This window comes from Cibotium barometz, chromosome 45 (assembly GCF_041138505.1).
Source record: "Cibotium barometz isolate CiBa-2024 chromosome 45, ASM4113850v1, whole genome shotgun sequence".
NCBI classification, from domain to species: Eukaryota; Viridiplantae; Streptophyta; class Polypodiopsida; order Cyatheales; family Cibotiaceae; genus Cibotium; species Cibotium barometz.
Genome location: NC_141090.1, coordinates 31,366,706 through 31,378,522, shown reverse-complemented (window position 1 = coordinate 31,378,522; position 11,817 = coordinate 31,366,706). Strand labels below are relative to the sequence as shown.

General features: G+C 43.4%; 1 protein-coding gene across 2 annotated transcripts; it reads left to right on the top strand.

The window, feature by feature from the left end:
* The first annotated feature begins 551 nt into the window (after positions 1-551).
* On the top strand, positions 552-9,918 carry LOC147612642 (ABSCISIC ACID-INSENSITIVE 5-like protein 2). 2 transcript variants are annotated; one of them, XM_086783220.1, is made up of 5 exons: positions 552-688; positions 1,006-1,980; positions 2,066-2,137; positions 2,789-2,858; positions 9,595-9,918. In XM_086783220.1, exons 2-5 carry the CDS (start codon positions 1,027-1,029, stop codon positions 9,606-9,608), a joined length of 1,110 nt encoding a protein of 369 aa, XP_086639346.1. In that variant the 5' UTR covers positions 552-688; positions 1,006-1,026; the 3' UTR covers positions 9,609-9,918. The 2 variants fall into 2 exon arrangements, with proteins under 2 accessions (XP_086639346.1, XP_086639347.1); XM_086783221.1 differs by lacking the exon at positions 2,789-2,858 and having other exon boundaries at positions 565-1,980.
* Positions 9,919-11,817: the final 1,899 nt, after the last annotated feature.

Here is an 11,817-nt window from a genome sequence, read left to right as displayed (position 1 = left end):
GGGTTGAGAAAGATCCGAAAAGCAAGGGCTGAGCTTGCTCGGATAAGAGTATGTGACCCGCACCTTTTGAATCGAATTGAATCGAAGGGTGGACCACTTGGGTAAAGTGGCACAAATCGATTAAAGCAAAGAGGGAGGCATAAAGGCTTAATGTAAAGCACCTAAGTTTGAACAGATATGACAAGTTCTAAACAACCTTGAAAGATTACCATATTTTCCAGGCCATTAGCTTTCTCTTGTATAATATGCTAGTCAAGGACTGATCTCATGCTTTTGGAGTTGTTGCCAAGTCCGAAGTCCCACGATGAGTCTCCCGAAGTCGACAAACTCCCGTTGCACTTCGGTGGTGTCATATGTGAATACACCGTTTGGCTATGACATAGACTAATCTCATACGAGCCTATAGGCTATTATAAATTATATTATATTATAATATTAGAACGCATATGCCATATTCTCATCATTTCACAAAAAATCTGGGAAAAAACACTATTATGTACTGAGTGTATGGAATTTTCCAGATCTCTTGACGGCACCTTCGAAAAGCATGCGTGTGGCGGACCCCACATTCGAAAGGAAAGAAGATCTCAAATGTTTCTCAAAGGAGAGCAACCCCAACTCCAACTCCAACTCCAACTCCAACTTGAGCTCGAGCTCGCTGGCTATGGCGACGGCCTGATTTGAACAGGTGCAAGACCTACCTTACCCCTTCCTTTTCTTTACGTTTCGGTTGAAAGCTGCAGCAGATAACAACAGCTACTCTCTCTCTCTCTCTCTCTCTCTCTCTCTCTCTCTCTCTCGCTCTGTCTCCCTTCCTCCTCTCCCCGATCAGGAAAAGCAAGTCTTCTGAGAAACTGTAATTTCCGAAATTTGAAATTCGTCTTCTTCTGTACATCTCTGCGTGAACCCTAGAACCTGGCCGTTTTTGCTCTCTTTTTGGCTCTGTGAAGAGGTCTTGTATCCTCTACAATCTCCTTTTCAACCTGCTTGCTATCCTTGATACAGAGGTTCTCTCTCCCATCTTCTATGGGATCGCAAACCATGTTTTCGTCTTCTACTGCTGGGAGCTCAGGTCTAGTATCCTACTCTCCCATAGCCAGACAGCCTTCCATCTACAATTCAACGCTGGAGGAGCTCCAGAATGCAATAAATGAACCAGGTAAGAAATTCGGCAGCATGAACATTGATGAGTTCATGAAGAACATCTGGGTAGGAGAAGATAACCAAGCCGTGTCTGCGTCTATCGTGGCAACTGGCCCTCGCGCTGGGACCCCGACTCGGCACCCCAGCCTGCAACGCCAAAATAATCTCGTTCTACTCCCTACATTGAGTGGAAAAATTGAGGACGAGGCTTGGAAAAATATCTATCAGCATCCGCCCGACGCCGATTATGCAAACCAGCTGCAACAGCCGCCCCCGCCGCCTCCTCCGTGGCCTCCCCAAGAAACCATGGGAGAAGTAACCCTAGAGGATTTTCTTCTGAGAACTGGCATTGCCAGGGAAGATGCTGATGGGATGGTCCCCGCCATCGCTGCCCCTGCTGCACACCTCTCTAAAACCAATGGTGCTGCCCTAGGTCTTCACCCCCCCATCCCAACGAATGGCGCTCTTACCCCCGCAATCATTGACAACTCAGCTGCACCAGATTGGCTGAACTTTGCTAACCGCCAACATCATCAACAATTGGTGCAGCAAGCAGAAGCTGCTTCTGCATTAGTGGTAGCCAAAAAGGGGCGCTCTCCTGCGCCTTTCATGCTGCCAGGAGGCAATCCCATGTATGACGGCATTCTTGATGGTGCAGGATATGGTCCAGGCAGCCGTGTGACGGCCCTAGCACTATCCCCTGCCATCTCTGACTTCTCCATGCAGGGCAAAAAGCGTAGCGCTTCTGAGGCTGTAATTGAAAAAACAGTGGAGAGACGGCAAAGGCGAATGATCAAGAATAGAGAGTCTGCCGCTAGATCCAGAGCCAGAAAACAGGTTAGAAGCACATTGTAAAAGTGCTATGGAGGATTTTTCCCAGTTAGGTTTTTACCTACTTGTGATATGCCTTGTGATTTCCCAGGCTTACACGGTTGAGTTAGAAGCTGAGGTAACTCAATTGAAGGAGGAGAATGCGAGACTCCAGCGGCAACAGGTGTGTTTCAGGCTTTGTCTTTTCTTTGGGTTCATGGATGGCTCTTTTGACTTTATAGTGTTCATGAAAAAATTCAACTTTGGCATCTACTACGGTAAATCAAGTATTCTCATTTTGTTTCTGGACTGCAGGATTGTATTGTGAAGTTCAAATGTTTTTTTAACAGTCTATATACTGAAATGCATGGCTAGTTTTAAACGAGACGCATCAGGTTCAAAGCCTAGAATGAAAGGGCCTTGCGATGTTTAGGCATATGGCATACCTCTCCTCACATTGAAGGAAGCACTCGTTATAGCTTGAGATAATTTTAAAGCTGGTTTTTAGCTTATAGCACCCTCCTACTCTGAAGGAGCTACTATTGTACACATTGCTTAGTGTATTTAGGAACTAAAATGACAAGCAGAAACGACAACGGATCTTGAGAATGGGTAACGAATGATTTGTTCCTTTTACAAACAGCCTTCTGGTAGGTTAACTCATGGTTGGTCAGTCACCCTGATCTTAATGTACTGCTGCTGCCCTACCTATTCCACGAACTCAACTGCTGGCCTGCTATGTATATCCCATCAATGCAAGGGTGCCTCAAAATTTATTTTCAACAATGTTCCTTAAAGTACAGCTATGGTGTAGTGATGCACTGATGCCATGCAGGGTTCCATGCTCGAATCTGGGGAGTTGTTGGGATGGCAATGTGCTTTGGCATCAAACCTATACCTTATTGGTAATCTCTTGCTGGTCTTCATCCAGAAAAGAATTCTATAATGGTCTCTTGTATGTCTTCAGCACCAAATTGTGCATCCTCCAGCTGAGAGTCAGCTTTGACTCCATTTTGATTTCTAAGGTTTAAAGTAGCAAATTTTGGGCAGTGCTTTGGAGAGAGGGGTTCTATTAATAGACACCCAAAATTTGGTAGACAACCTCCCGTTGACTAAACTGGGCACTTTTGCCTTCCTTTGTTTAACCATAACCCTAATAAGTAAGCCTTGTATGGCTCGTGCATCTTAGTGTGGGCATGCTGCATGTGTCATTATTCATATTCAGTGCTTCAATTTTCGTTAATTTTAATGCAGCAGTGGTCACGGCTAGTGTTGATGGGGTACCACAAGTCATGAAACTTGTCAGTGATCCCTGTTTTACAGATAAGCGATGCTGCCAGGAGCAGATGGCTATTTATTCAGACAACGGATTGAGATTGCCAGTAGACTGACAATAGGGCCACGTTGCCAGATACTGTCCCAGAGTCAAGGGCTGCACTAGGAGATGGCACAAATGCACACCCCCCCCCCCCCCCCCCCCCCCCCCCCCCCCCCCCTGCGCGGCACAAAAATAAAGAAAATTCCCTGCCCCAGCGACAGTGCCCGTGGCCCCTCCAGCCCCTGTTACTCCCAAACTTTGGCTTATTTGGGTTTATAGACGGGTTGACAGACATGCACCCACTCCTATTCCATTATAGTGGGACAGTTGCGGATGTTGATGCATCACCTTCACAGCCATGATGTATCACATAGGGATTATTGCATGAGGATGTGTTGCATGGTGATGTACAACAGAGTGTGCAGGCATAAGAGTCAGATGTACACGCCTTGCAGCATCTTGGTGATGCTGTCCATGTTGATGATGATGTCTTATGCTCCTCGATTGCCATCACACGTGATAACTTTTCGCCCCATATAGGGACAGTGCAGACCTATGAGAGGTGCCAAACTAGATCTGGCGCCATATTTTCTACCTCTTTACAATGAGAGTTGTCTCATGGAATGTGCAGGGCCTTGGTGGCATCTTTCCTCGCTGCCAAAAGTAGGTCATCAGGAACTAGCTTCACCTTGCAGTCACGGATGGTCCCATGGATATTTTGCTCATGCAGGACCATAAGCTTGATGTCGGCCAGTGCACTAGATCTGGCAAGCTTTTATTTGGGCACACTTTTTGGTCCTTTGCACATGTAACTAAAGGTGGAGTATGTACTTCAGTGACAACTGCATTTATTCCTTATATGATTGGTCATGGAGTTATTATCCCTGCAAGAGCACAATGGATTATGCTTATTCAGGGTTGATTGAAAATTGGTGTGCTGAATGTGCTAGAGGAGAAATTTTGGAATGTCATCATGGACTCTCTACCTCAGGCAGACCATTGGATCGTTGGAGGTGACTTCAACATGATCCGCGGATAAGAAGGGGGACATGAAGGCATCATTCACCCACTCAACCTGGGAGATTTATCTTTTCCTTTCATGGTAGGGACTGCTGGTCAGAGAATGACTTCCATAGAAAGCCATAGTGACTCCTCTTTTCTTGGAGTAATCGCAGGAGTGGTGCAGGTTGCATTTATGCCTGCTTGATAGAGGTGGCAATATCTTCATTGCTCCAGGCACCTCAAAGTCAGACCATTGTCCTGTAGTTCTGTACATTCAGATCTATTTTGGCGTGGATTCCTCTTGTCCTAGATGCCGAGCTTCATCCAAGATAGTGTATCATTACTTATGGGAGTGCAGAGGAACACAGAGGATCTGGGGCCTGGGCATCTATAGCCCAGCTCTTAGACAGATTGAGGAGCGATCCTATGATCTGTCTATATTACTTGGGGTGCTATTGCATGGTTGGCTCAGTCTGGCCCACTGCTTCTTTTTGGGGTAGGGGTCCGGGGAGCAGATCCTGTTATACTTGCTTGTATGGCAAAGCTCAAAGATTTTTTCTGCAGGGTATCCCCCAATTACAATGCACACCACCTCCACTGAGTATTGACACCACATGGGAGATTAGTGCTAGCATCACGGCGTGGCATATCTGGAAGAGCAGATGCTGAGAGGCCTTCGAGGTTATTCATGTTTATGACACCCAATGTATTTGCAGTGTATGGAGTGGCATCATTCACACTCTTTTGCCCACCATGCTGAGAGGCCCTCGAGGTTATTCATGTTTATGACACCCAATGTTTTTGCAGTACATGAAGTCACATCATTCACACTATTGACCACCTGGGCCCGCATACAGGGACCTACTAGAGCTGTGCAAACAAAAACGCAGCAGATTTATGAGAGAGGGGAACTAATGGTATTTTATTCTCCTCGACTCCCCAGGGTCACTATGCTGCCATAAAAGTCCGTCTCCTCAACAGACTTATGAGAGAGGGGCTTTTATGGCAGGATACTGACTGCGGTTGTTTGTGATCTCCCTACCTTTTGGTTTGAGATCTCCCTTTGCATGATTTTATTTTACTTAATAGAAGTCCCCCTATTAATGTGCTTGGCAGACATCTCTGCCGTAGTAGCAAATGCCCCCCCTACTTTGACTGTTGGCTGCTCGGCCAGCCCTTAAGGCTTAACCAACCAATAGTGTGTGTGTGCTTTTGTACCTGCAAAAAGCATCGTGAGAGACCTGGAGGATCAATTTATAAGAGTATTTTTGGACAACTTTGGAGAAAATCCATTGCTTTCTAATGTCCATCCTCAAATCAAATGGTTACCACTGGAATCTACCACCAGGTGGCATTTGGTGTGTTCAATGTATTTCCCATGATTAGCAAGTGAAGTGTGAAGAGTTTTCTTTCATTGGCAATGCCATCTGCTACAGAGCTCATAAGGCAGCTTTGGATGGAAGTTCTTGTCTTAAGCGGCCCATATTTATGGTGTATAGAAACTTATGCAGAGATCTTAAAGTCAGTCAAATAGAGGATTAATGATGCACATACTAGTTATACTCATCAAGTATGTAAGGGTTACATGCGTGAGAACCCTCCTTAGGGTTAGGATAACTCGCAATTTGAGATAGATGACCGTGATAGTGATGCACTTCCCAGCCGTAGGTTCCTGTTCAGAACCATTTGTAAGCCAGCGGGGCGTGCAATGACAGACTCAACCACGTGTCCAAGAGATAAAAATATAAAGAGAGAGAGGGGAGAGAGAAAAGGGAATGGGGATCTTGCAACAATACACACATTGAGCGGGGAACATGCCACGCCCCCTTTCAGGAATTTATTCAGGAGCAATCCACGGGCATGCTGGCCAGGATCAATACAATCAATGAATACAAAACAAACAAATATGCTGATGTAGGATATCCAAGTCAATGTCGATGTCGACGTACAAGGTCTCTGATGTCAAGCACACCACGGGGATGACCCACAAGTATCTCTCACCGGGCTAGTACCAAATCCAAATATCCAAATCTAAATCCAATGAATCCAAATCCAAGTCCAAGTCCAAGTCCAAGTCCAAGTCCAAGTCCAAATCCAGGGCGTGCAGTGACAGACTCAACCATGTGTCCAAGAAATAAAAATATAAAGAGAGAGAGGGGAGAGAGAAAAGGGAATGGGGATCTTGCACAATACACACATTGAGCGGGGAACAGGCCCGCCTCCTTTCAGGAATTTATTCAGGAGCAATCCACGGGCATGCTGGCCAGGATCAATGCCCAACCTATATGTCCAAGCTCTATGTCCAAGTTCTCCACGTCCAAGCTATATGTCCAAGTCCAAGAAACACTCGCTCATCCCATGAGTAATCTCCATAACTCCTATAGCCTTGTCCATGAAGAAAACCATGGAAAAGCTCTTTCTCGCAAGAAAACTGATATAAACCTGTTTTAATGGTTTTTGGGTGATAAAAACATCCAAAAAGCAGTTTTTAGGGTTTTTGGAGCAGTTTTACGGTTTCTGAAATTTTTTTTAGGTTTTTGAAATTTTTGCCCATACATGTCCGTACAGCTCTGTACATGCACATCCGTATCGCCCATGCATATGCCCATACAAGTCTAGGATTGACCGTACATCTGAAAAGCATGTTAGAGAAGGTGTTGATGGCGAAGAAGAAGCTCTTCATGATCACAATGATGTCCACACATACTCCACAATCTCCTTCAATCTTCAATGATCTTGTTCATAGATGATGATGAAGAAGATAATCTCTATGCTTAACAAAGATGGCAACGCGATGAAGAGGTTCTTCTTCCACTTGATGCTCAAGAGAGGCTCATGCTTCTTTTATACTTGGGGAAGCCTTGCTTTTTGCCAAAAAGTAATGCTTTTGCTTTGCTTATGTCTTTTAATTAAATATTATTAATAAGAGTCAAAGTTCTTGATTTGTGCTTTTACAACTTTAGGGCCTTGCTTTTTGGCCCTAGAGCTGCTTTTTGAGAAAGCGGCTTTTAGCTTTTTGGTCCGGCTTAGTGTCCTTTTTCCAATGGTGCCCTTGGCTCACGGTCAAGCCCGTTTGACTTTTTGCTTTTTCCTGCTTTTTGACTAAGAATGGTGCTTTTTCTTAATCAAACCTTATGGACCCTGTTCCCATGTCTTCTTTCACCTGTCTGGTGTCCGGGCATGGATTTCATTATGTGAAATAGAGCTAGGAGAGCCAAACAGTTACACCATTACCAAGCCCAAGGCCCACCAAGGCCCAAATTGGTGTGGACAGCATGCCCCTGTGTACCACCCAGTCACCTACTTGCCTTGGCCTTGAGGTCCAACGTCTCTGCCGTGATCATTCTCCGTAATGATCGAAAGTGGCCCAAGGTACTCTTTTATAGATTAGTCTTGGTTATTACTAGCACCCAGCCGTATTATTAGGCTTATTGCTCTTTTTGGCCACATCATGCTTTGGACCCAAGGCCAATCTAGACTTCATCCTTGTAGCTCTTAGCCTCCTGGGCGGATCCTATCAGTCCCTAATCTCAGCTAAGTTCTAACCCTAATTTGGGTTAGCTTTTCAACCCGAACATCAACCTTTGCTGATCCATGGAGGGCTAATCCATCCCCTTAACCCTTCTTAGGTCATCAACCCCTAACTAGTATGGTCTCAGCCCAGTTTAGGATGTAACAAAGAAGATCAAGCAAGTACAAAGTCAGAATCTGATGTTTCTTCCCATCACAAGAAGATTCTATTAATTACAAAGGTGATAAATGATCTACAGGGACTTCAGCATCAGGATGACTGAACTATGCATGTTTCATTGCTTAGGAAGCACATTAAATCACCGCAAGTAGAGTCTATGAGCACGAACATCCAAAGTTGATAAGTTGAGAAAGCGCTTAAGAAAGTTGATCTTTGCGTAGTTAGGAAAGAAGACAAGACCATAGTTGCGTGCTATACTTTGCAAAGTATGTACAAACACTTTACTTACCCTACCCATGTATAAGGAGGGTCATAGCCAGTGTTAATTAGTGTTTTGTAGGAAATTTGTGCATGTCGTGAGCCCAAAGCAGCTAGCTAAAATACAGAAATTTTGTCAAGATGGGAATCATTAAATTTTCTCTGTTCTGTTTCTCATCATAAATTGTGCTCCACCACAGACCTGCATGTAACACTTTTCTCGCTGTGATGACTGCACCCTGATGTCCTCCCGCAGCTCTCAAGTGTGCTTCTCTTAGCACCACTCTTCTCTCTTCTTGTGGCACACATCTTCGTAGCACACTGTCTACTTTGAGACTACTTCGAGACAATATAGTGCTCCAGCTACAACTATGTACTTGCAAGCCTTCAAGACTGATGCTTTCTTCTGATTTGTTGTGAATTCCTTGAAAGTACTCCCATGGTGAGTTATTCCATGATGTCTTCCCACTCTGGATCCCTCATCAATGTCTTGGTCTAGTTGAACCTTTGATCTCACAATTTTTGTTCAAAAAGGACATCCATTTCTCAGTTAGAAATTAAGGTTGATATGAACCTTCAAAGTTGATTTATTTTCTAGCAAAATGTCTTGCTCAAATAAAGAAATCATGTAACACAATCAATGCTATAGGTCACAACGTGAGAAAGTCATGGTATGGGCGGGAGCTTCCTGAATCTCGTTACTCTCTTGTTTGGTTATCTTGGTTGTGTCTGGCTGTCTTGTTTATGGAAACAGTGGCAACTTATTTGTTGATGCAGCACATGATCCGGGGCCCGCCTGTGTTCAGGTGGCCTTCGCAGTTACCTGGCCATTTCCACTTCTTTCTGCTTCTCTTCAACTTTACGTGGATCTTACTGCTACTAGACAGCTTTAATTGTTTCCCATCGTGCTGTTGTCTCTTGAGCTCCTTATGCTTCATTTTCTTGGTGCCCTAGGCACTTGAGCCCTCTATCCTTCTCTGCTACTTGGATTTTAGTCTTGCTCTCAGGGACAGAGAGAGAGAGAGAGAGAGTGTGTGTGTGTGTATCCGCACCCAACATCCTTAGCGTTCCAGCCATCTCTCTACCTATTTACATGAGCTACCATCTGCAACATTATCTTCACTTACTGTAATTATCAGTCCCTTTCTTGCCTGCATCCTTGCACTCTCCCCATCTTGTTGGCTGCTGCTGTACACTTTCAATAGCTCAGCTATGTGCATGGGATTCTCTGTGCATTGTTCATATAGAATTATTGTGTGCCAGAGGATATGGCCTACACTATTGATGGATACACCATTTCCCATCATCTTTGTAGCAATCATTAGTATGATTTGTTTAAATCTCTCCCCCATCTTTTTTTTTTTGGGCGCAGGCTGTGAGGAGTAGACTGCCAGAGCATCCACAACATGTACGGATTTGTGTACTTAAAAGAACTCGATCGTGTTGAAGGCATCCATCCTTCATGCTGTGAAGTTTTTCATGAAGGATTTACAGATTTTGTTCTCTTCTCTTGCTTGAATTGAGGACTTCTTCATGCACTTTGGAACTTACATCCATAGTTTGTTATAGAAAATATATCTATGGCAACAGGTTAGATTGTATATTTGTATGTCAGACTTGGAATTTCCGTTTTAAGTGCTGAAGTTAGCTTTTGTACATGTAATTGTCATAGCTATTGTACATGCAATTTTCTACTAGTCGGCAGGATCGTGTGATAAGTCAGCTCATACGTGCCCTTCTCAACCTCTGTTGGAGAACGAAAATTTAGGAAAGATTTGGAGAGAGAGAGAGAGAGAGAGAGAGGGATTCAGGGTTAAAAGGCAGTTTACTTCAACAAAGCTCATATCATGATAGCAAAGGTACAATCTAGAACTTATATTGTGCTTTTTATTGCTCTTTGGCTATCCCTTGGCTATCTCCTTTCCTTGGGAGTCAAAGGCGTTGATGTATTTCGTCAAGATAGAGTTTCTATTGTGTATCAGGTAAATGAAACGAAAAGCTTATGCAGGCTTCCCTAAATAATCAGACAGGTGCATGCAAGGCTATTTTGTGGTAAGTGACGAGAGAAAATGCTATGTTGTAAAAGAAAATTTATTGGATTTGCAGGAAAAGTAACTCATGTGGATTGTTTTCACTCTTGTTAATGTAGTAAGCATCTTAAGACCTCATCTTCCAGGCCAACTATCTGTTTCAAGTGGTTGGTCAATCTATTTCATTAAACTGTATCAAAATGTAGGGCTGATCCATCTGGTCCATCGAACTTAATCAAAATATAGGGCAGCAACTCATTACATCCTACCATTGTAACAGTATACCTTCAACAGCTACAATAGTTCACACCTTCTATACTCCTTGAGGTTCTCCATCACGAGTTCTGGTGACAAGTGCTAATAAAATCCTGTATCCTCTCCCTCAATTGAATCATAAAGCTACAAAAATTGAGCTAGATACTTAACCAGTTGAAGACCCAATTAACAAGGCATTAAGACCATTGTTTCCTCTTGATTCTACAAAATACCATAGGGAATTGAGTCCATGGCCCATTTCTTAGCTCTCCCTTTACCCAAAGCCCATTTTTTCCTAGAGTTTAACAAAAAACCATAGGGAATTGAGTCCCTGGTCCATTTCTTAGCTCTTCCTTTACCCAAAGTCCATCTAAAGTATTCAAGATTAGGGCTATAAGAGGAGAAGACCATATTCTAGTAAAATCCTTCTCCCTTTTCCTTTACCCCTAGAAAAGTCCCAAAGTTTATTAAGTCTTGTTGCAAGCTCCATTGAAAGTTTCTCTAAGATTTTTGCAACTCCATTAATTAATCGATTCATCCCACCTCTGCATTTTAGTCCATCCAAGGGATGATGTTGATTCTTTCAACCCCAAGTGTGTGTTTCTTTCCCCTCATTTTAATGAAGGTTTAGCTCTACTAGAAGGTTGTCGAATGCATCTCCATAAGTTTGAACTTGAGGTCCAAGTTTCACGTTGACCACTCAGCAAGGTGACTTCAAGAAGGCTACTCCAAGCTTTCTGAACAATTCTGATCGGAGAGGTCCCACCTTGTTCAGCTATTGTTTTAACATTAATTATGCCCAATTCCCTTGCTTTCTTAGGAGTGCACAAAGACTTCCCTTGATTTCACATTTCTTCCCATCCCATTAGACACTTGTAAGAAGCTTTTCCGACTTGCCTAATTATCTACTGGATGCATCTCTTCAACAACAAAAGAAATAGACACTAGCAATGGCATTATAAGCATTACCTTTCCTTGCAGACTCAAAATAGAGGTGAACCATTGATTAAACTTGTGTAGAGGTGAACCATTGTTTACACGTGTGTTGCAACTTCTCTTGAACTACTTTCATCTTGGATTCATTAGTAAGTATTTGCTCAAAAAAAGCCCTAATGATTTTTTTTAAAACCATTTGTTTTTTGTTTCTTTTTCACGAGATCTTGAGGCCATGCAAAGTCACTAATAGATCTCTCCAAGCGTTTTGAAAATTTTCCACATCCCCATAATATTCCCACTCTCGAGGGTGGTGTTATTAGTAAATTGTTCACAACATTGATTTCTTACAAATGGTAGAGACATAACTTCAACCA

Coding starts and splice junctions, on each gene's coding strand:
- LOC147612642 (XM_086783220.1), top strand. CDS start 1,027: ATGGGATCGCAAACCATGTTTTCGTCTTCTACTGCTGGGAGCTCAGGT. Junction 1,981..2,065: donor GATCCAGAGCCAGAAAACAG/GTTAGAAGCACA, acceptor GTGATTTCCCAG/GCTTACACGGTTGAGTTAGA. Junction 2,138..2,788: donor CGAGACTCCAGCGGCAACAG/GTGTGTTTCAGG, acceptor GATGCCATGCAG/GGTTCCATGCTCGAATCTGG.